This window comes from Engraulis encrasicolus, chromosome 20, assembly GCF_034702125.1.
Source record: "Engraulis encrasicolus isolate BLACKSEA-1 chromosome 20, IST_EnEncr_1.0, whole genome shotgun sequence".
NCBI classification, from domain to species: Eukaryota; Metazoa; Chordata; class Actinopteri; order Clupeiformes; family Engraulidae; genus Engraulis; species Engraulis encrasicolus.
In genome coordinates this window covers 27,028,552-27,053,551 of record NC_085876.1, presented here as the reverse complement: position 1 = coordinate 27,053,551, position 25,000 = coordinate 27,028,552, and the positions used below count along the sequence as shown (strand labels likewise).

At 46.1% G+C, this 25,000-nt stretch overlaps 1 protein-coding gene across 8 annotated transcripts in view; it reads right to left on the bottom strand.

Moving 5' to 3' along the window:
- The window catches only part of ptk2aa (protein tyrosine kinase 2aa), a 222,384-nt gene that overhangs the window by 101,366 nt on the left and 96,018 nt on the right, over positions 1 to 25,000 (bottom strand). For 4 of the 8 annotated variants that reach the window (XM_063185692.1, XM_063185693.1, XM_063185700.1 and 1 more), the window contains exons 1-3: positions 24,075 to 24,630; positions 18,883 to 19,145; positions 7,748 to 7,914 (exon numbers count right to left, since the gene is read on the bottom strand). In XM_063185692.1, coding sequence (XP_063041762.1) covers positions 7,748 to 7,914; positions 18,883 to 19,145; positions 24,075 to 24,153 — 509 coding nt within the window. In that variant the 5' untranslated portion in view covers positions 24,154 to 24,630. Of the gene's footprint in view, positions 1 to 7,747; positions 7,915 to 18,882; positions 19,146 to 24,074; positions 24,632 to 25,000 lie in introns of those variants that run through there. The other 4 variants (XM_063185699.1, XM_063185698.1, XM_063185694.1 and 1 more) reach the window with 3 other exon arrangements.

Here is a 25,000-nt window from a genome sequence, read left to right as displayed (position 1 = left end):
AATGAACTGATTTCAATTCTGACTAAAGCTTAATTCCGTTTTGAAAATGTCATGTAAACACCTCTTAATTCGGAATTAAAGGACAGATCAAAGTAAACTTGACAGATCTATTCAATTCTGAATTATTCATTTGGAATAAAAACCATCATGTAAATGTAGCCATTTAGCCTGGCTTTTTGGATTCGTGGTCTACGTGTATGTGCATGTTTGAAAACCTGAATCTGACCAGCTGGTATCTTTCGCCCTCATCTTCATGATACTATCTGGGGAAGCCCCACAATCAACACTTTTTCAAATAAGGCTCCTTATCAAAAATCCTTGCAGTTAAAATGGACACATGGGTTATCAGTTTGTGTGGAGTAGCAAGCAAAAATCAGTAACTGCATTCATTTGTTAACTGTGATCTCAAGTAGGGCTGCACAATATATCGAAAATGTATCGCTATCGCGATATCACGGCTTGCAATACATCTATCGCAAAAGTTGGTTAAATTACGGTACCTAGTTTTTAAATTTTAATAACAGCAAATTTGGTGAAAAGTTTTAAAAAAGGTATAAGGTTGACATTTTAAGTTTATGCTGTATATTAGCCATGTTTTTTCAGAATAAAAATAATGTTGGAAATAAAACATTGCTCTCAGTTGTTTTATACATGATAAAGTGTAGAATGACAAGTTGAGAGGGGAAAATATATGAATATATTAAATATCTTGAGTAATATCGATATCACGGTATACAGTCATGTTATCGTGTATCGCATATTTTTCTAATATCGTGCAGCCCTAATCTCAAGTCCATTTGACAGCTGCTGTGTGCATTCCCAGTTCAACTGTGGTGGGCTGGCACTCCGCCAGTGGCTAATCGATTGTACAAACTAATCACTTTGGCAATCCCATTCCACCTCACACCGGATAGCCATCCTGCAATCACGGTTATGTGTTGCTTGGCCAGATGGAAATCATCACACAACAACTTGTGCTTCGACACAAATGAAGGGCGTTCATATTCACAAGTGACAGGAACACTATTGGACTGAGTTGGGGCTGTGGAATTTAGTAGCAAGGCCGGGGTTATGAGGTAGGAGGGGATGAAGGGATAATGGATTGGACATATTTGCGTACAATAAGCAGCGATTGGCAACCTGGATTCAGACGCTACAATCCAGTGCCACATATTCCAAATGACCTGGTCTTAGCTGTCCAAATCAACCATGTGATTGCACTGATTAGACAGGTGAAACCAGGCATTTTGGAATACGTGGCACTGGATTGTAGCGTCTGAATCCAGGTTGCCCGTCACTGATAAGACCAGAGAAAAGACCAAAGGCCAAGTGCACTACTGTGTTTTGAGACGACACCCTTGAAGATGCACACTTGGAAAACTTGCCTACCTCTGACACCTGACCCAACAGACAGGTTTTAATAACTTCTATTACAGCACATCAGACTACCTGCAATGTCATCGCCAGTCTAACGGTGGCATGTGTGAGTGTGTAGAATGAGCATGTGTGTCTGTGAGTGTGCGCGTGTGTATATGTGTGGTACCTGTAGTTGGGTAGTAGAGCACAATAACTTCTTCCTCTCCTTTGTCCATACTATGTAGGTGTGTGTGTGTGTGTGTGTTTGTGTGATTGTGTGCCTGTGTGTACGTGTGTATGTGGGTAGACATTACTAGCAGAGCACAACACCTTCTCCTTCTCCTTTGTCCATATGTTGGTGTGTTTGTGTGTGTTTGTGTGACTGTGCGCACGTGTGACTGTGTGTATGTGGGTAGACATTACTAGTGGAGCCAAACACCTTCTCCTTATCCGGCATGATGATGCGTTTGGCAGTCATCAGCCTTCCAGTCATTAGACTACTGGCGTCTCTGATGACTACCCTGAGGCAGCTGTGTGTGTGTGTGTGTGTGTGTGTGTGTGTGTGTGTGTGTGTGTGTGTGTGTGTGTGTGTGTGTGTGTGTGTGTGTGTGTGTGTGTGTGTGTGTGTGTGTGTGTGTGTGTGTGTGTGTGTGTGTGTGTGTGTGTGTGTGTGTGTGTGTGTGTCCGCGCGCGCTCGTGCGGGGGTGCTCCATGCTCTATGTCTGCCCCTAGGGAGATCATTAACAGAATGACACTATGCCCACCCCCACACCCCCCCTGTCTTACCTCCCTGGCCGCCTATCAGCCACTTTGAAGCGACTCTGAGATTGTGTAGCGGAGAGCAAGCCATTAAACGCCCCCATCCCTCATGTCTTATCCCCCTCTCCCCAACACACTGGGTACGTTCCAATATGCAACCTTGCGTCCTCCACTTGTGCTTGTGGCCTCGTACCAGGAAGTAATACGTCGTGATGACATCACTGACAACAGTATTATATTTCAATATCTCGCAAAAGCTCAATTCTAAAGCCATTTTCTCATTTTCAAACAGGATGGTAAATGAAGAATAGTCCCCCAAAAATTGCTTTGGCTAGGCTGACAGCAGGGAAACTTAACTGTTTTCTCCACGGAGACGGGGAATCAGTAAAACGTGAGGCCACAGGCACAGAGTGGAGGACGCAAGGTCGCATATTGGAATGCAACCACTCTCTGGTGCTTTTCCCTAATGCTCTGGGGCCTGCTTTGCGGCCCACTCTCATGGCGTTCCCTCTCTGTAACAGAAAAGAGTGCTGCGAGGCGATAATCATGCTGTAAAGGCGATGACCTCACCCATACCTGATAGCATCACCCACCACCGCCGCAAACAAAGGACCATGGGTAATAAAGGCCTGTCTTTTAGACAAGCGAGTGCTGTCATTGTGAGGAGGATCGCCTCTCTCTCTCTCTCTCTCTCTCTCTCTCTCTCTCTCTCTCATTTCATCAATCCATTTTTCAGTCTTTTGTTCTCCTTTTGTTCTCCATTTTTTATATTCCCCTATTCCTGTTTCCCTCTCTCTCCCTTTACCCCTCTTTCGGATAGTGCTGAGCTGTACTCTGAGGATTGTCGTTCTCCTCCCTTCCCTTCCCTCTTTCTGCCCTTTCTGTCTTTTTCTCTCATTCTTTTTTACCCCACGTCTTCCCTCCCATTCTTTCTCATAGTGTTGAGCTGTACTCTGAGGACTGTCTGAAGAGGATGACATCATGCTGCTGACATGTCATGTCATGGCTGGGGGGAGGGGAGACATCCGTGCTCCTCAGGCTGAATAGCTTGGGTTCTTTCCCCCTTATTGAGGTTAGTGTGTCACGGCCGCGAGTCAGACCTTATTTCACATACGACTCCGTCCGGGATAAAGAAAGACAGAGAGGGAGGCACACACACACACAAAGAGACACACAGGCACACACAGACACACACACAGACAGACACACACAGGCACACAAACAGGCACACACAGACATACGTACACAGGCACACATACACAGACATACACGCAGACATCTAGGCTTATCTAATGACAGGAGTTTCCCCGAGGCTGTAACTGGCATAACCTCTTTGTCGGACAGGGCAATAAGACATCTCAGAAAGAGAGAGAGAGAGAGAGAGAGAGAGAGAGAGAGAGAGAGAGAGAGAGAGAGAGAGAGAGAGAGAGAGAGAGAGAGAGAGAGAAAGAAAGAGAGAGGGGGGAGGAGAGCGATAGAGAGAGAAGGGATGGGAAAAATGTTTTAAGCAATATTCTACTTTTCCTACTTGGACAAACACACGCACTGGCATATGCATGCACACAAACACATATGAACACAAACATGCACACAAGCGCGCTCGCGCGCACACACCAGACCTCATCCGGAGACAGCGCTAAACTGAATCCTCCCTGCACTACGTACTGTACCTTGTTGTCCCCCCCCTAAGCCCATAAATACATGGATCAATAAAACACGTCTCTCCTTTGCAGCCAAATTTTAGATCCTTCACACCGCCTGTAGCCTTGGCACACTGTTGGATGATATGTATCTCTCTCTCTCTCTCTCTCTCTCTCTCTCTCTCTCTCTCTCTCTCTCTCTCTCTCTCTCTCTCTCTCTCTCTCTCTCCCTCTCTCTCTCTCTCTCTCTCTCTCTCTCTCTCTCTCCTGCCCTCTTTCCCTCCATCTCTCTGAAAATTTCTGAAAATTTTACCTCCAGAGAGAAAGTGAGTGTATGCTTTCCTTTCCTTTCCTTTACACTTATCTATTTTCAAGTATGGATGTGATCATGAGTCAGAGGGGCTGGTGAAATATGGGACAGTGCTCTGTACCATACAGATACAGGAAATCACAGAGCAACATGGGCTGACTTCACCCACACGGCAAACCATGCTGCTATTGCCAGATAAGCTTTGCGAAAAAACCTTCCGAAGAGATTCAAAGGAGTCTTTTGTGAAGCTGGTATTTGACTTTTTTGAGGGCAGCTGCATTGTAACACAGTGGTGGCAAGAAGTGGTTTCATTTTATTCAGACTCTGTTCGGTGAGGAGACGAGAATGTCCCATTGTGCCTGAAGGCCTTCCGTTTTGCATGTTAACTCAATGGGGCCAGTGCTGCTGCTGTGTGTTTGAGAGGGTGGCATGGGTGGGTGCTGGGGGAGGCTCGGAGGCACCCTTACAAAACCACCTCCACCAGCTTAGCATTTATAAACAGATGAGAGAGGAAGGACCCAAAGCCAGTCATTTCACAGCCTAGTACCACCACAGATGTCAATTTAGATAGAACATCCCTGTCAAAATATCCCCAAATCATTATGGCAACATAGATGAGAATTTAGAATGTTCCATCTCAGCTATTTCAGAGCTTAGCGCCATCATAGATGTCAATTTAGATAGGCCTAGAACATCTGCAAACACAATATCCCCAAATTCTGACGCCTAGCCATCTTTAAATGTCCCAGGCAGCCCCCCTGGAGAGCCGTGTGCCATTGTGTAGGCTACATTTAACAGGGAGCTAAAGCTGACGAGTATTTACTTGATTTAGTGCCTTCTCTGTTTCCCATCTTGAATGTCCCATATGTTCCATCTTGACTGTAAAGCATGTGCAACACCGAGCGGAGAAGAGAAGAGAAGAGATCATAAAAAGTCAACAGTCAGTGTGATTAACTGTGGCATCTGCCAAGCAGGACTTTTGAAAAAGGGGCCGACGGTCAATAAAACTCGGGTTGCATTGTTTGACTCCTGGCCAGCAAAGTCAAAGAGAGGAAACGTGGGATGGACAGAGGAAGGGAGGGAGGGAGAGAGGGAGAGAGAGAGAGAGAGAGAGAGAGAGAGAGAGAGAGAGAGAGAGAGAGAGAGAGAGAGAGAGAGAGAGAGAGAGGGAGAGGGAGAGAGAGAGAGTTAGAGAGTTAGGGAGAGGAATGACTTATAAGGCCATCTGCGCAATAGAGAATTAGGGGTCTGCGGTTGGTGCTAACTCATTTACACCCCCCAAACACATGCACACACATGCGTATGCGTGCACATACAACAAACACATGCGTGCACACACACACACACACACATGCGTGCACACACACACACACACTCTTTACTATGTGATCAGATATTACTGCATATTAGCATTTTAACAATGTTGGCTTTCAGCTAGTGCGCTGATCCCTTTTTTATTAATGAGCCAAAAATTAGGGCTAAGTAATAGAGAAATATCACATTATCATAACACACACAATACCTCCCTGTATAGTCTAGTCTAGTATTTTAAGTGGCTACGTTTTACATGACATTTTTAATTCCGAATGAATAATTCAGAATTAAATAGTTCCATCGAGTTTACTTAGATCTTTCGGAACTGTGAAGTGATTACATGACGTTTTCAAAGTGGAATTAAGCTTTATTCAGAATTTAAGTGAGTTAATTCAGAATTAAATGTCTCATATGAACGTAGACAGTCTAGTAGTCTAGTATTGTAAAACGTGCCCAATATATGGTACATTAACGCTACATTCGCTCATGAAAAACATTCCCTAAGGCAATGGCTGGTCACTGGCTATGTCCTTGCGATGAACACAGCTACTATGTTTACTTATCTGAATTCATCTTGTTTGTTACCACAATATTCACATTTAACACATTTCCATTAGAACCCTCCGGCCATGTTGCGAGCGAGTGAAGTCATTAGCATTTGTTTACAGTCTTAAACTTGAGAAATATTTATTACTGCCATGCTTGGGTGGCTTCAGAGGGCCCAGCGTGAACGCAACCAGTGTTGCCAGATATGTCTGATCAAATACCACCCAAAAGGTTCTCAAAAACTGCCAAAATGCGCTAAATTCCGCCCAATTTCAACAAATTACATTGATTTCTATGGGCACAAAACTGCAGAAAAAAACGCCAAATGGCCGTTTTTTCACGTTTTTACCTGCAGACGGCCATCCCAAGTAGCCCAATTGGAGGGTAACCACCCAATCTGGCAACACTGAAAGCAAGCGCAACCCCCCACACTCCAGTGATTGTCTTTGATGAACATGCCAAGACAGATGACACACTGGGCCTCATCAGTGTATGCAAGCTCACACACACCACACACACAATACTAATTCACATACACATACACACACACACACACGCACATGCGCGCACACACACACAGAGGCACGCACACACACACACACACACACACACACACACACACACACACACACACACACACACACACACACACACACACACACTACTTCACAAACAAACACATGCATGCACACACACACACCCCAAATGCACACCAACAACCCAAACACAATGCTAATATACAAGCTGACTCAAAAATCTGTCACTCAGCGCAGTTTAATCCTCGCTCCCTCCTGGCTGTGCCAGAGCTGGTAGACAGCTCAATCCATCGCCAAGGCAACCCCCTGCAGACCTCTCCAACGTGACGTGTGGAGTAAATAAACACTAGGCGGCTTTTATTTCTTATTCGCTCTGCCTTCCTCCAACCACCATCACATCAACACACCCTTGTTGTGACGCTAATCTATTGTGCTAACAGAGTGGCGTTCTGCAGTCGTGGTGTGGGTTGTGAGGTCTCTGTGAGTCTGAGGGCTTAGCCTGGGCCAGGGGAGAAGGTGCAGAACAATGAGATCATAGCCGCTCGAGCTCAAGTCTCTACGGAACGGCTCAAAATCAGATAAAGTAAATGTCAGTCAAATGTCAATGTCAGCCGCGCCTTTATGGGGAAATCAATCAGGATCACAATGTTGTCGTGTGTGTCAAGATCGCCACAATCGGGGGGAGACGTATGCTACCAGCCGCGATGCTTACTCCGCTCTGCTCAATGGAAACGTGAAGAAAGCGCAACTCAACTGAAACACTAATTAAGTAGTCGACTAATTATCCGCCACTTAAGCAATGTCTAATGTCCCAGAGTCAATAAGTTGGTCTGCGTATGAAAATAAAGAGCATGCTGTAAAAAATGACATGGCATCAGCATCTTGGCCTTTTGCAAGAGAAAACTATTTGTTTGAAATTGCTGACCAATTGCTGCTGTGTGTGTGTGTGTGTGTGTGTGTGTATGCATGTGTGTATGTGTGTGTGTGTATTCTGCATGCACATCTCCATGTGTTTGTGTGTGTGTATGTGCTCGTATTCTGCTCGTACATCTGTGTGTGTGTGTGTGTGTGTGTGTGTGTGTGTGTGTGTGTGTGTGTGTGTGTGTGTGTGTGTGTGTGTGTGTGTGTGTGTGTGTGTGTGTGTGTTCTACCTGTACATCTCTGTGTGTGCGTGTGTGTGTTTATGTGTGTATTCTGCTCGTACATCTCCCTATGTGTGTGTGTGTGTGTGTGTGTGCATGGGTGCGTGTGTGTGTGCTTGCGCGAGTGTGTGCATGCATTCTCACCTCCACTCGTCCTGCGGCCTGTTCTGCTCGTATTTCTCCCGGACGTGGGACACCCCCATGTCTGGATGGAGCCAGTGCACCTCGCCCGACTGCACGTGGCTCAGACGCAGCCCGAAGCACGCCACACATTTCACCTTGTGGATGTCCACTATCTTCTGAATGATCCCCTGAAAACAGAAAAAAAACAAAAACATGTGTTCATGATAGTGGACCATGGGGTTATTTGGTGGTCAGTCCAGATCAAAATGGCTTACTGTGGGGATCCGTGTAACAGGAAAGGAAAGGGAGTTGAAAGGAAATTCTAAATTGGCCTTAACACAATGCTTTGAGTCCAACAACAGCAAGTGCTATGTGTGGTAGTCGAGCAGAGTTGCTCTGTAGAAAGATAATTCAGCCTCTAATTGAAGAGGACGGGGTACTGCTGTAGGCACATGCGATTCCACACTCACCACACAGACACGAACGACTCACAGTGAAAATGTGTGGAAAATGAGAATATAATATTTAGCACTAAAATTACAAAAGCCCTGAAACGCACACAGTCACAGTGAGCCAGCCCATTACACGTCTCTAGTAAATGCACCATTTGCATAATACCTTGTAGGTATTCATAAGTGGAAATATAAAAGAACAGTATTTTGCTTTAGCACAAAATGACTCAGATTTTTTTTTTCAAAAAAGAGAAAATTTATAACAGACGGCCTGGCACGTGCACCTCTTAATCTGTTGAGACAGGTGACATGGCGGTGACCGTGCCTGTGGGTTACCCCTGAGGTGCGGATAGCAGGATTTTAGCACTTGTCAATGGGGGGGGTTGACCATACCACCAACACTAGGGTACCATCACCTGCTGCCAGCAGAACAGAGGCATGCAAACGACAGAGGAGGATACTCATCCTCGGAAACGCTTGCCAACGATTGCAGAGTCTTTGATGGGATTAAGGAGGGTAGCCTGGCAAGGTTGGCATCCTAATCATAGGGATGGCACTGGCTTGGCACCATACTGTAGGTTGGCACCGGTGCCTTTCAGTCTTTTCTCAGGGCAGCGATCCAACGGTCAGTGGGAAATTGCATGCGTTCCAACAGAGAGAGCCCTGTGTCTGTCTGCATCTGGGGGCACAACCCGACATCTCCCGACTGTATTATTACATTACTTTACATTACACTTAGCTGACCCTTTCATTTATTCAAGGTGACTTACAACTATTATTTTTCAGGGTATTGGTTACAGTCCCTGGAGCAATGTGGGGTTAGGCGCCTTGCTCAATGGCACTTAAGCCATGGATGGAGATGTAGGGAGAAGTCAGGAAAGATTCGAACCGGCAACCCCTAGATTGAAAGACCAACTCTCTAACCATTAGGCCACGGCTGCCACAACTGTACTTGTACAGATACTAGAGGCCTGAGGTGCAGTGACAACATGGACCCAAACACCCCGTTGGAGGGTGAACACACCCATGCTGAAATCAATGTGAAAAGTAAAGCTGTGGTGGGCTCCAGTGAGCTGGGGTGTGGTATTAAGGTCTGGGCTGGGCTGCCCATAAGCGTGGCTGTGTGTACACTGGACGCACAGTATGCCCTATTAAAAAAACCCTTGGAGGGTGAACATAACCATGCAGAAATGAATGTGAAAGACAAAGATGTGGTGGGGTCGAATGAGTTGGGGTGCTGCGGTAAGGTCTGTACTAGACTGCCCATAAGCATGGCTCTGTGCACACCGGTCACACACAGCGTCCAGTAGGAAAAAACCCTAGGAGGGTGAACAGAGTCAGACCTGTGTAAAAAAAATCAATGTGAAGGAATGGCAAGGTGAAGTGAGGTGGAGTGAGGTGAGTGAGGTGAGGTGGAGTGTCCATGGGGATGACTGCCTGTGTGCAGGGCTGGATTAAGGTGGCCTGGGGCCCCTTGGCTGCAGGATGCTGTGGGGGCCCCCCAGAATAGTTTTTCTCTCTCGGAAAAATGTTCATAGACAGTGTCATAATTACGAGCTAGAAATTCAGGATAACCTGTCTACCAACTGTGCTCAACTCAATGGATGGATTTTCCAATGTTGCAAGTTGGCAACTTGTCACAATTCTGCAGTTTTTCCACTTTTGACCAACTGGGGGCCCTCTGGCATGTGGGGGCCCCTAGGCTGCAGCCATATCTAGCCTGTGCATTAATCCGGCCATGCTTGTGTGCACACCGCACCGCACGCACGCACATCATGGCCAGGAGGAAGCCCATTGAAGTATGAACAGGCCCAATGCATAATGCAATGTGAACTGAAGGAAGGAGAAAGCCTTGGCAAGGTAGGCTGAGGTGAGCTCGGGGCTGGCTGGGATGCCCATGGGCATTGGCACGGGCCACTGGCATGGCTGTGTGTGCACGCCGGACAAGATTGGCAGTGGCAAGCCAGCCCAAACACACTGAGGAAGCGCTGCATATTTATACTGCTCTTTTGGCAATGCTGTGAGATATGAGGGAGAGGAGGAGGGAGAGGAAGAGAGAGGGAGAGGAAGAGAGAGGGAGAGAGAGAGAGAGAGAGAGAGAGAGAGAGAGAGAGAGAGAGAGAGAAAGGTCGGGGTGTGACAGAGAGAGAGACTGACAGAAAGACAGATAAAGAGAAGGGGGTAGAAAACAGAAAGAGAGAGCATGAGAGGGAGAAAGAGAGAGGGAGTGAAAGAGAGACAGATGTAGATGTGGAGAGAGAGAGAGAGAGAGAGAGAGAGAGAGAGAGAGAGAGAGAGAGAGAGAGAGAGAGAGAGAGAGAGAGAGAGAGAGACAGACAGACAGACACACAGACAGACAGACAGACAGAACGAGGGAAGGAGAAAGAGAGCATGAGAGGCAGATAGAGGCAGACATGGAAAGACTGATAGAAAGAGCGAGCGTGAGTAAACCCCCTCCCTGAGGTCCAGAGATGGCCCAGTTTCTCTCCTCCTCCACTATGTCCACGACCAGAGAAGAGCAGAGCAGAGGCAGTGAGGTGGGGGATGGGCTGAGTAGAATAGAGGATGGGGGCTGTAGAGTGGAGCCGTGTGCTGCTGTGCTGAGGAGAACCGACATGTGTGTCTCGTAGCATCTGAATGAGTGAGCAAGGAGAGCAGGAGGCCAGGGGGATTTGCATGCCTGATGTTAGTCATGGAACTTATTCTAAAGGCCATGTGCACTGCACAATGTTCACCCGTTTACTATACTGCCCTACATAGACAACCTGCACTAACTATGTCAACATTGAGACGGAGAAAAAGGGCCTTCAATTTGAGTTCAATTTGAGTAGTGTTCAATTTGACATAGCAGTATCTCTACAATGGGACGCATGTGGACCATTAGGCACAAGATAAAGTAGGTGTTATGAAGACCATTTTCAGTCTAAACTCAATTTTGACAACAACAACAAAAAAACGTAGTTACTGCACTTTACCTTTGCAGGGCAGTATATAGTAGCACACTTTGAGCGTGCTGCATTATTTTGTGCCCTACAAAGACCATTAAATGGGAGGGACAGGAGACAATGTGTAAAAATGATGTGATTGACCCTCCGAGTTTTGCGTTGTTTAGGTTTGAAAAGGCTACTTCCACATCACTACCAATATCAGTTATTGATACATTTTTGAACAATAAACAATGTTCCTACAGTACAGACAGTTTGCTCTTTTTGCAATTGCCAAGTAATGAATGGGTGTTGCCCGTCAATGTAGATGTGAGCTGTCCAAAATGGGCTTTATGTGTGCTATTAGGGTACGTAAATGGTATATGACTGCTTCCACTTGCAAAAGGTCATTACCAGGATCTTAGCACCTGAAAACTGATGAGCGGAGGGATGCAGAGAGACGGAGTGTGTGATAGAGGCAAATAAAGAGAGAGAGGGAGAGAGAGAGAGAGGGAGAGAGGGAGAGAGAGAGAGAGAGATAGAGATAGAGAGAGAGAGCACGAGCACACGCGACCGAGAAAAAGAGAGAGAAAGACCGATAGAGATGGATACAGAGACAGAGAGACAGAGACACAGAAAGATGTTCGTGAAGTGACAGTGGGGGAGATTACTGGGGCCAGTTCAATCCTGCGAGCCGCAAGCTCCTCTTATCTCCGTATTGCAGACAGGAGCGGGTCATCATCCCCAGAAAGCCACCACCATTACCATGATTAAATATTGAGCAGGGCTTTGTCAGGCTGGCCTTTAATATCAGAGAGGAGGAGGAGGAGGAGGAGAGAGAAACCTTGTCCTCTTCACTTTGCCCTCTTCCCACACCACCAAGTGGACACCACCAGGGAAGCTGACAAGGGGAGACAAAGGGGTCAGTTGCCCCGGACACAGGGAGATTGGGGGCCTATAATTGGGTCGTCATTACATTGAATGTATTGGGATGGGGGCCCTTTCAGAGAACTTTGTCCTGGGCCCAGCAAAAGCTGTCAGCAGCCCTGGACACGACACTGCAGCCTTCAGTTGACAGTGAACCCGTAAACCTGTTTACGTAGTTGGACTAAGGGTTGGAGTGATTGGGCCACAAGTCTTTTTTTTCAATCGTTCAACCAGTAGGAGTCTGATCAAATCCGTAGCTCAGCAGAGATTATGGATTATGGGTTATTATTTGTTTGGTATGTCAAGTAGTGTTTATTCACTCAAAAACAAGTCTTTAGCTAAATAAATAAATAAATAAATGTCGTAATATGTCATCATAAAAGTCATAATAAGACCCAGTCGTTACCCCGATGGACATTAGAGGTATCTAACTGCAGATGAACATTCGTGTGGACAGCTTTCAGAATCATTACCCTATGCCACACTGTGCGTGTTATATATTTGCAGAACAGTGAGCAGCAGTTTTGCCATATAATATTCAATAAAAAAATAGTTGAGCCAACACATCTTGAGTCTCAGCTTCAGGTTTTTTGTATTTAAGTATTTTTGGGGGCTTTTCAAGCCTTTATTGTTTTTTTTATTATTATCAGACAGGACAGTGGGAAGGAGACAGGAAGTGAATTGGGAGAGAGAGAGGGGCCGGAAAAGAACCCGGGCCGGGAACCTAACCCCGCTTGGCCGTATAGTACAGTGTTTCCCAACCTTTTCTGTCTCGCGTACCCCCTAAGCCTCTTAGTTGTGCCACGAGTACCCCCTAATTTATGCTCTATATCACTTTCTCTGTCCTGATGTGACTGTTCCATACATTTGTTATAATAATACAATTTTTCCAAGTACCCCCTGCAGTGTGCTCGCGTACCCCTAGTGGTACACGTAGCCCTGGTTGGGAAACACTGGTATAGTAGACGTGTGGAGGTAAATACTAAAGTATACTAAAGACTTCTACTATGAATAACACACTTTTCCTCATTTCCCCACCCCAGCATGACTCCTATCTCAACACCATTTCCCCTTGACAGGGGATCTAATGAGTTTCTGTCACTTGAGTTTCCCTCGCGACTTAACTGTAGGTATATATGCTGCAGCGATAATTATTCGATTTGACATCCGATGGCATTTCTATGCTGTGAGGAAAGCTGCTTCAGCATGCAAAATGAATACAAATTTCCCTCATTTCCGCATACAACCCCCTACTCCCTACCCCACTCTACCCTACCGTATGCTGTACAGCAGTGTTCCCAAACCGGGGGTCGAGACCCTTCAGTAGGTACTGAAGGGGGCCTCGGACAAAAGGGACTTGTATTCATGTGTGTTTAATAGTTGTATTTGCTGTCCTGTGGATTGGTAGCAATATTAGCGAACAAACTATTTTTTTGTCCATTGATATTGCTAGATAGGAGGGGGGGTCGCAAAAATATAGTCACATCCAAAAGGGGGTCCCCCGAGAAAAAGTTTGGGAACCACTGCTGTAGTGTACTGTAAAGGAAAACAATGCTGCATTGGACGGTCTCATCTCCTCCAGATTTGCACTGCTGAGCCGTTCTCTCCCGCTGAGAGCTTGTGGCCAGACTTACAGCAGCGTTTGATCAATCCTCCTCATTGTGCTTTACGAGCGCTCGCTACGAGCACAAATAAACAGACGCACAAACATCTGTTTTCAGACTTTTTTCTTTTTTTTGGTTGTCTTTTTTTTATCCTTTTTTGTGAGGGTTTTTTTTTAAAGGAGAGGAATTCCTTTACTTGGCAAAAATCATAATGCCTGTTTGGACAAGTGTGTCGCAGAAAAAATGAAGAAAAGAAAAGAAAAGAAAAGAAAAGAAAAGAAAAATATACAGACAACACATTAGAAAAATGTGCATACACTGCAGGACAAACCCATTCAGTTCAGTCCATTCATTTTTCTGTCGAGTCGACTGTACATGCAAAGTCATTGAAGGTCTGGTCTAGTGATAACACGAATGTTTATTCAGATAGCAGTTTTTACAACTATTTGCCATCCAAATTACTGTATAGTACCTTAGCTCCTTTCAACAAAACATCTTAACTCTAAGCAGTGCTAGAATGAACATAACCTCCTTGGCAGAAGCAAGACCAAAGTCTGATCTGGGAGCAGGGACAACCTATTGGAGCCACTATGGACAGCCATGTAGTCTAACCCTGGCAACCCAGGGGAGCCACCACGAACAGTCCTGTAGTCTAACCCTGGCAACCCAGGGGAGCCACCATGAACAGTCCTAGGGCCTATTCTACAAAGCTGTCCAGGAGTAAGCCAATTTAAAGGGACACTGTGCAGGAAATGGTCAAAAAAGGTACTGTAACTATGCTGCTCGTTGAAACTGTGTCGCCTATTGCCAAATTTGACCTTTTCATGAAAGTTTACTAAGTAATAAACTAACATTTTGTATTATGGCCCAAGTATTTTTTTGCAGCTAAAAATGGCTATTTCTAGAAATTCAAAATGGCGGACCATGGAGAAGATCCCCCTTTTCATGTATTGAAAGTGCAATTTTTCCAGTCATAATGAATACTTAGAATTTGATGGTGGTGATAAGTATTCATGAAAAAGGTAACATTAGTAAATGGGTAGCATGAATTCTGGAAATGAACAACTAAAAATCTCACACAGTGTCAGTTTAAGTTAATAAGTAAAAAAAATAAAAAAAGAGCATGGAGTCCTAAAGTCCCCCTGTAGTCCAAGAGGAGCAACCCTGGCCACCTATGTTTATTATGGGAGGCCACAAAGTTATCTTCCACACACTGCGCTCTTCTGTCTTGTTGGTGCGTCTCTGAAGTAATCAAGTAGTTAGGAAATGGATCGCACTCCGTTTTTTCTTCTTTCTTGTTCTTTTCTTTTTATTTAAACATTGCAGGGACTGATATGACAGACGTTTTGGCTCCAAGAGCCTTCTTCAGTGGGAGGCCAGCCAGCAACTTTGTGCAAAAGCTCTTCACCAGAAGCAGACTTGCCATGAGGTTGCAAATGGGACAAAGGCCCTTTTTCGGGCTCTCGGAAATACGTAGTGCTTACCCACTCTGTAGGTCAATAAGTAAAAAAAGAAGCAAAAAGAGAGAAGCAAAAAGGAAAACAACAGAAAACAGTTTGCAGTCAGTCATGCAGAGGAATTAAGACAGCTAGTCCAAACAAAGCGCCGATGCCTATTAAAACAGCTTTGGATGTAGGGAGGATTTGCGGGGATATGCGAGAACCCTGCGGGGACGGTGTGGGAAAGGCACACGTTTTTTGTTTTTTTTATCCTGGGAGCGGATATCGCCCCGGCCCGGAGCAGATCCCAGCGCTCCCCTTTCCCTCTGAGCTCAGGGGATCAATATGGCATCTGAACACCCGCAACTCCTCTCCATCCATGCCTCTCCCTGCTGCCCTGCACCCAGATAAACCAGACCCAGCACACCAGCTCCTACTAGTCCCCATCCATCTCCCTCTGCACTGCCCTGCACCGGGAAAAACAGAGACCCAGTGATGGGAATAAACCCGATACGTGGAAATGATCAGGGAATACAACAGGGAGGGAGGAAGTGGAGACAAAGTGGTCAGTTGTCCAGGGACCAAGGAGAGGAGGGGCTTAGAACTGGGCCCTCTTTATATTGTATGGATTGAGTGGGTGGACCTTTTACATGACTTTGTCACAGACCCGGCAAAAGCTGTCAGTGTCCCTGGAGATGATTACTGTCAATGACAGGGACACTGAGGAGGGTAGGGGACGTGTTCATTTTTAGTGATTTATTCTAAAAGGTCTTTGTCCGAGACTGATTAGCGTGTCATGGTCTTATGGGAGGCAGATAAGTATCCAGCAAGGCAGCATTAGACCTTCATTTCAGCTCAGGCATTACAGTGTCGAACTGGTGACATCTCACATGTCAATAACTTCTAAAGATATTTTTTGGTCTTTTTGACTTTATTTATGATAGGACAGTGAAGGTGGTGACAGGAAGCGAGTGGGGAGAGAGAGACGGGGAAGGGCCGGCAAAGGACCCGGGCCGGGAATCGAACCCGGGTCAGCCGCATGGTAGACGAGTGCCCTACCGGTGCGCCAAGGCAGGGCCGAACTGGTGACATCTAACATGTCAACAACTCCTAAAACACTGAAAGAAGACAATGCACGGTACAGCATATGATAATAATAACATTTTTCAAATGAATGAGGGAGTGAATAGCCAGCCAAGTCTTACATCCATACTGGACTGACATTGATCATTCGGGACAGTTCCCTGGTGGATACAACTTTATTTGCTGGTCCACTAATAGCATTGATCCCTTTCCCCTTTGCGTGCCAAAAGCACGACCAATCACACACACAGCTGGCATACACGAGTGCAGATCACCACACTCACTGTGACCCATTACGCAACGCCAAATCGATGAGGAACATCCATGTACAGTGTCCGAGCAGAGACAAGCGACTGCGCCGCGTCAATTATTCATGGCCATTTGAGTGACTGAGTGCTCTGTGGGAGAGTGTCATGGGAGAGGGTGTGAGGGAGGGGAGGGGGAGCAACCGTCAGAGCACGACAGCACGTGAGCACACACACACACCAAAGTGTGAGACGCTTGACCTTTTCAACCATTTTACAGTTGACTGCACAACCACCCAAATCAGCAGTCAACCCCCGAGCATATGCACATGTGTAAAGGCATACACACACACACACACACACACATATACATACACACCAGTGGCGTCTTTTGGTCATAAAAATTAGGGAGGACAAGGAGGTGGTCAGTCGGATAGATGCGGGTAAATGGGGTTAGTAATGGCAGATGTTTAGTATTAGGTTGTAGTAGGCCTAACTCAACTGATATGGCATTGTGTTGTCTGGAAAGCTGACTTATGATATCTATAAAATAATTGCAACAAACTTTGTATAATATATTATCATACATAACTGCCCAAAGTGTTTGAGGGGAAAGAAAGAGAAGAGTGAAGAAAAATAGTATAGATAGTAGATAGTTTCATAGGGAGCATATCTAACTTTGACCAAAGGCAGCATGGCATTTCACCCTGTCAGTTGTGTGTGTGTGTGTGTTTTTTTTTTTAACCTTAGGCACAAATGGACAATTCTGAAGACCCTATAGAAATGCCTAGGACATTGAGTGACTTAGCCTAAGGGTTTTAAACTCAACTCCTTCCAACATATCCTTACAGATTTTTAAATATTTTAAACCCCCTCCATTATGTTATTTTTAAACTCTTATTTATGATCCGTAACATGGTACATGGCCTATGGTTGTGGTCTCCTATCTGTTTTGCTTTTGACGGTAGGCCTACCTGCGAGACCGACAGCTGTGGAAGGAGGAGCTGGCGAGCGTATGGAACTGCGTGCGTCTGGCTATTTCACTAAAAAATACGTCGTACAGATTACTTTGTAAATCCGTACCTAGTGTTCCTAATTCCACCCAAATGAAACTACATAAGATGATGTAGGCTACATTTTAGAAGTTTAGCCAGAGACATTTTATGAAGTGCTTCGTGCTGACATGTTTCTCGTCTTGAGGAGGGAGAAAAGCGCCAGTCTAGGGTCAGTGCATCATGTGCAGCCAAAAACATTCTTATTCCCATTTGTAAATAACCCTCTTTTGGGTGAAAAGCACGAATGAGAAACGCAAAGACAAGCATTGAGACTATTATTTGTGCACGTAGGACATGCTGAAGCAAGACTACCTTTTAAAAACGTTGGTGATGGTCCGACCATTTAAATCACGAATGCGATTTGCATCCGTGCGTCGCTTGCATTGTGTAAGTTAGTGATCGAGTGACGTGAGTGACTGAAACACACTGACCTTTCCATTCGGTTTTCAATCTAAATCCATAGTGATATTGCGCGATTCACAACATGAAAACGGTTGATCTTTCCTTTGTATTTATTAAGGGTTCATAAAACATTCGCCAATTACTCCAAACTTCCCACTGGCTGCTGCCGCATTCTTCTCACAAGGTAGATTTGTATATCGTTGTCATTGACGACCGAGTCCATGCTTGTCGTCTGTCAACCCAACTCGTCATATTTTGATTGGCTGTTCATACATTCAGCTTCGCTGATAGGCAGATTACTTCCATGGCTCTAGACCCGCCTAAAGGGAGGACAGTCCTCCCTAAGCTCCATTCACTTCAATGTTAAAAAGTAAAGCCCGCGCTACGGCCGGGGTTTCACCATTTATAATGGAAGTCAATGAGGATGGAAGGGAGGACGCTCCTCCCAGGTCTATAATGTGAATTAGAAGCGCTAAAGTATATGTTTTTATCGCAAAATAGCTATAAAATACTAACAATTATATAACAAAGATATAATAAATATGTTTTGTTTTCTGTAATTTATACTGGAAGATATGGCTTTATTATTTTGAGGGAGGATCGTCCTCCCTTTCCTCAATGGCAAATACGCCATTGATACACACACACACACACACACACACACACACACACACACACACACACACAAACCAGTAGCGACCCCCGAGCATATGCATGTGTGTAAAGGCTCACATAAACGCGCTCACACCCTTGCGCGTACACACAAACACATACAAAGACACACACTTGCACAAACGCCACATCACTAATATCCAGGTCTTCTCTCCTCTTACCTTGATGTCTGCTCTATTGTCAACGAGGATCTAGTGTTTTCACAGTGGTTACTGTAAATTGTTTTGTTTTTCTCTTCATTTATTTTCCTTTATTGTGGTTTGTTTTCTTTTATCTACTTGTATACATTTTAAGAGTGTAATATGATTGTACAAATTGTTTTAATAAAGTATCGTTAAAATTCAAATTCTTACCCTGATGTCGGTGCCGTCCCCGTGCCGGATGTTGCTGGACCAGGTGCTGTGCTCGCTGTTGCTCTCGAAGTGGTGGAAGACCTTGAGGACGCGGTCGAGGGCGGCGGGGGTGCGCTCCGCCGCTGCTGCCGCCGTGCTGCCCGGGCCCGCGCTGAGACGCGACTTGGCCCCCCCCTGGCCGGCAGCCAGCGCCTGGTTCAGGCTGGGGTCCAGGTACGCCGCCGTCGCCATGCCTTTGCTGTGTGCTAGGTGTCTGTCATATTCTGTAGAGGCGAGAGAGAGAGGGAGAGAGAGAGAGAGAGGAAGGTGGAGAGAGACACGGAGAGAGAGAGAAGGAGATAGGCAGAGAGAGGGATGGAGGGAGAGAGAGAGGGGAAAAAGAGAGAGACAGGTGGAGAGAGGGAAAGACAGAAGACAAAGACAAATCTGGTTAGTGAGGGATGTTGAACACATCACACCTTTATACACATAGACGGCCGACTCTGAAAAATTGCCTTTCTCGCTCCTCCTTCACACCTGTGTTTGCATGTGTGATGTGCATGCGTGTGTCCAACCACAAACCGAAAGGTAGAGTGACACTCTGTTCATGTTTTTACATTATGCTGGCACTACATGCAGTGGCTCATGCAAAATGCTGAGAGAGAATCCAAGAAAAAAACAGGTGTAGAGGCTTGTTCTTTGTGAGACCTTGAGAAAAGTACTATTTTTCACAGTGATGAAATCTCTGACCCAAAGTCGCAGTTTGAATTTATTGTCCTTTTATACATACTGTACTGAAAACGTACCGAACCGTGACCCCAAAACCGAGGTACATACCGAATTGTGATTTTTGTATACCGTTACACCCCTGATATGGAGGAGATTTGAGGTGTGAAATTCTCACTTGCTACCTCTCTCCACTCCATTGCACTCGCTTTGAAGTGGGAATCATCTTAGAAGAAAGGAAAGAGGGGGAAGACCTTTTCAAAACGTATGATTTCACAAATGGGGGAGAGTGGGAGAATGAAAGACAGAAAAAAAACAGTTGGAGGGAGAATAGTGTGACCTTCTTCCGAATGATCAAAGGAGCTTCTCTGTCTCCTTGCTTTCTTATGAGTCACTAAATCTGCCACCAATTGAAGTTTGCTTCAAAGCTTCATACAGAGATATGAGAGTGAGTGAACGTGTTTTGAGACAGTAGTTTGGCCCCTTGATTCTCGAGCAGAGAGCTAGAAATATTTCCTGCCGGGAATAATCAAATGTTAAAAACCTTAATGTAGTGCAATTTAAGCAAAGCTTACCGTGCCACAAATGGTTTAAGACACCATGTCTGTGATGTCATGAGTTTAGCTTTCAATTGATGAGTTTAGCTTCCAATTGTTGCGAAATACAATGTCTGTGTGCGTGTGTGTGCGTGTGTGTGCGTGTGTGCGCGTGTGTTAAAGTAAAAGTAAAGGAGAAAGAGAGAAAAGAAAAAAAATAATGATGTGTGTGTGTGTGCGTGTGTGTGCGTGTGTGTGCGTGTGTGTGCTCTTCTACACCCTCATCAATGGTTGAGGTGCCCCTGAGCAAGGCAAGGCATGTAACCCCACTGTGCTCCAGGGAGGGCTGCCCATGTACACAAATAGCTACATGGCACCCTCAACACATGAGCGTCAGCAAATTATAAATGTCATCAGGATGTCGGCAACACAACTATGCCTGAAAACACGCCTTTGTTGTGCAGAAAACAATGCTTGACAAGAGAGGGAGGGGGAGAGGAGAGAAACAAAAATAAATAAATGGGAAACAAGAAAAGGGATGGTGACGGCCGGCGTAATACATGGATCAAGGCCACAGGCTTAAAGAGGGCCAGCGCTGTGTGCAGGGAAGGCGACAGGGGGAGACAAAATGGGTCTGTTGTCCCAGAATCGGGTCCATATTACATTGCATCTATTGGGCAGGGGCAGTGGTGTTGTAGTCTACTTTTTTATGGTGGGTATACTGTATATTGGAGCATTTTTGTGGGTATATGTACATATTTGTGCCATTCAAAATAATGGATCAATCAATTTTAAGTGGGTATACTGAAATCCCTGAAATTTAGAAGTGGGTATACTCCGTATACCCGCGTTCTACATAGACTACACCACTGGGCAGGGGGCCCTTTCAGATAAATTTGTCCCGGGCCCAGTCAAAGCTGTCAGCGGATCATGGCTGTGTGGAGCTGTGCTGTGCTGTACCGGGCGCCCTGGCTGGCTGGCACGCAGTGCAGACGCGACGCGACGCCAGCCGGCAGCCTAAGGCTCTTTTGGGGTGAGAAAGCAGCTGTATCCGAGAGGGAGAGGCAGGGGAGGAAGAGAGAGAGAGAGAGAGAGGGAAGCAGGAGGTAAAAATAAACACAACATAAGCCTCATTTCAAGAGAGTCAGCATAACATGCCGTGTGTGTGTGTGTGTGTGTGTGTGTGTGTGTGTGTGTGTGTGTGTGTGTGTGTGTGTGTGTGTGTGTGTGTGTGTGTGTGTGTGTGTGTGTGTGTGTGTGTGTGTGTGTGTGTGTGCGTGCGTGAGTGCCCGCGTGGGTGCACGCGTGCGCTTATGTGTGCCTGCGTGGTCATTTTGACGTGTTTGTGCACTTGGTGATGGGAGTTCAAGTTAAGTGAGGTGCATGAGGTCTAAAGGCCTTGGTTTACTGGATATGGACATAATAAAAGGTATAGGCTTCAATTAGTGGCCCGTGAGGAAGCAGAAGTCTGTCACCACCATGGCCTAATAAAGTCCCCGAAAAAAAGCCATTACAGAGGATGTGGCACAGCTTATACTGTCAACTCTTTAACTCTTCTGTGCTTAAACCCTTAGCACCGAGCCTATGTTATAACCTTACTGTCACCAAAATTGTAATGGCTATGTCTTAATGTGTTACTTAAGGCTCTCGGTACTGCCATAGCAACGTTGTTATGATGTAGTTGAGTATCTTCTGCAAATAGTGTATAGGCCCGCCTGCGACCCCATCTGCAGTAAGAGGCTACAGCTCCACCACCACCAACAGCCTGCAACTGCTAGGAAAGAAGAGTTGTGTACAGTACAAATCTGTATATGAATACTTGTCATCGCGGTGTACATGAATACTCGTCATCGCGTGTCGCATTTGTCTTACAATGCATTTTTTTTTAATGAGGCTACTGATTTGGCATTGTCATCACGTGCCGTATGGTCATCAGCCCATCGGATGGCTGCTGGTTGGTGTGTGTGTGTGTGTGTGTGTGTGTGCGTGTGTGTGTGAGAGAGAGAGAGAGAGAGAGAGAGAGAGAGAGAGAGAGAGAGAGAGAGAGAGAGAGAGAGAGAGAGAGAGAGAGAGATAAAGTAGGCTGCACAACAGAAGGAAGAGCAGACAGAGCAGGGCAGTGAAGGGGGCAGGGCGGGGCGAAGGACGAAGGACGAAGGCGGCCGCTGTTAGATGTTCTGCCAGGCCTCGAGCGAGCACCAATCCCTGGGCAGGCCCGCGCCCGCTCACTCTGTGTCCCTGGAGGGGCTCCCATCCGGTCCCTCTCTCTCGCTGTATCCCCGAGCCCCCCACCCCGGTTGATAATAGCCGCATACCTCCTGGTCATCTGCGTGTTAAGTAAACTTGCCCCCACCCATGTACACACATTGCAGGAATACACACACATAAACACACACACACACACACACACACATACACGTGTGCATAGACACACACAAGCGTGCGTGTGTGCGTGCATACATACACACATACACACACACACACACACACACACACACACACACACACACACACACACACACACACACACACACACACACACACACACACACACACACACACACACACACACACACACACACACCCCTTCCCCTTCTCCCCATTGAGCGTGTTTGTTTATTCAAGCCATTACAGGGACAGATTAGCCACATATCTGTGGGCAGCGGAGACACATACACACACACAGGCGCACACAGACACACAGACACACACACACACACACACACACAAACACACACACACCACACACACACACTCCCTGTGGGGCTCTAATGCTAACAGTAAGAGGAGAGCCCCAGGCATATCAGCAGGGCATCCATCGCCATTGGAGCGCTGCTGAACTGGGCTGGCCTGGGCTGGACAGACCCCTCTTGTTATGCACTGTACCATCACTGGTGCAACAATATTACCCTAAGAGAGGAATATACTGTACATATACATACTCTGTCAAACCTGCACTAGATTGACTTTGAAAAACAGCGGCAGACAAGACAAAGCTATGATTTCCAACCACTGCGAACCACTTCCCAAAGCCCTTGAAGACGATACAACACATCATAGGACAACATATGAGCACAGAATAAAACCTCTTAAGGTTAGCACTCAGGACTGTGATTGGAAAATGGCGAATCTGGAAATATACTGAACACATTGTTGTTTAAAGAGTTTTCCGTGGTGACTGGGGTGTACGATGCTGTTGCATCAGGTTGATCAGGGACAACAGGACATGTGCGGTTGCAGCATGCATTGTGGGCTGCCGTGGCCTCGTGGTTAAGGAGATGGGCTTTAGATCAGAGGGTTGCAAGTTCAAATCCCACCCTTCAACTTCCCATCTAACTGCATGACTGAGGTGCCCTCGGGTTAGGGGCCTCACCCCATACTGCACCCAATACTGCCTCACCTCATACTGTACCCTGTAAATAAGTTTTAAGTCGCTTTGGATAAAAGCGTCAGCTAAGTGGAATGTACTGTAATAATGGATGGTGTATAATGATAGAATAATAATATATGTAATAATAATGTAAGGTGAAATAGCTGGGCGAGCTGTGCTCAGCCTCCTGAACCGTTCTTAACTTCACAGCATGACGACTGCAAACCTCCAGCAGCCTGCCCTTTTCCTGCTATAAACACACACAGCCAGAGCTCACAAGTCGCGCAGCAGCACATCAAAGCCCTCACGTACCGTGATTATTATTGTTATTAGCACAAAGAGTACCACCACACCCGCTTGGCCAAACTAGGCACGCAACCGCACGTGAGAGAGCAAGCTGAAGCTGGCGAGCGGCATTCAAAACCAGAGTGAAAAATAAAACAAAAAATATGAATATAATATAATTATATAAATGATCATGATGAACAACAATCATCATCCAAGGTAGACGGAAAGAACCTTGATAAATCAAAGGCTAAATGCAGACAGAAAGATACGATTGCCTATATGAGCTCTCCTACCTTTGAGCATGAAGGGCCAACACACACAGGGGATGTGTGAGTGTCGCGTAGCAATGCAGCTGTATCCGTCTGAATACATGGGAGAGGAGAACCCAGGACAACGGGGCAAAAAAAGACCACAAAAACAAAACCCAAAAAATTGAGAAATAAACAAAATAAGAGGGCAAAAAACAAACAAAAATGTACACAAAAAACCCTCCAAAAAAGTAGTAGAGGAGAGGGATGCGCCGCTTCCCTTGGGCAAACAACACCACAAAAAAACAAAAATTAGAGAAATAAACAAAATAATAGGGCAAAAAAACAAACAAAATTTACAAAAAACAAAAAAGTAGCAGAGGAGAGGGATGTGCCACTTCCCTCGGGGAAGCTGGAGCTAATGTCACAGCTGTCAGACTCATGTAGTCCTCATGCGGAGCTCTGACTGCCGTTTAGACAGGAGCCCAAGAAATACAAAACCCTGGCGTGCACTGCACTGCATTGCCTTCCCTTCCTCCCTCTCTCCCTGTTCTGTTCTTTTCTGTCTGCCTCTCTCATTTCCTTCCTTTCCTGAGCGAGCGCACACACAAACACACACCTCTGGACTCTGAACACGCGTCACTCTGTCGTAACGCCCACCATAACTACGAGCTCTTGATCTGAGTCACAATCGGCCTTCCATGGAACTCCTTCAATCTCGTGTTCTCTCTCTCTCTCTCTCTCTCTCTCTCTCTCTCTCTCTCTCTCTCTCTCTCTTTCTCTCTCTCTCTCCCTGTTTCTTTCCAGTCCAACTCAGCTCTCCCAGGTATGCAAGATAGAGGCAGGGCGGGGCCTTGTGGTTAGACTAGGCCTTGTGATTGGTCATTGTTGTGCAAGGAGTGTGAGCCCAGAGGACGCTGATTGGTTGGTTGCCGGTGTAAACAGGCGCAGCATGGCTTAGTGGGAGCAGG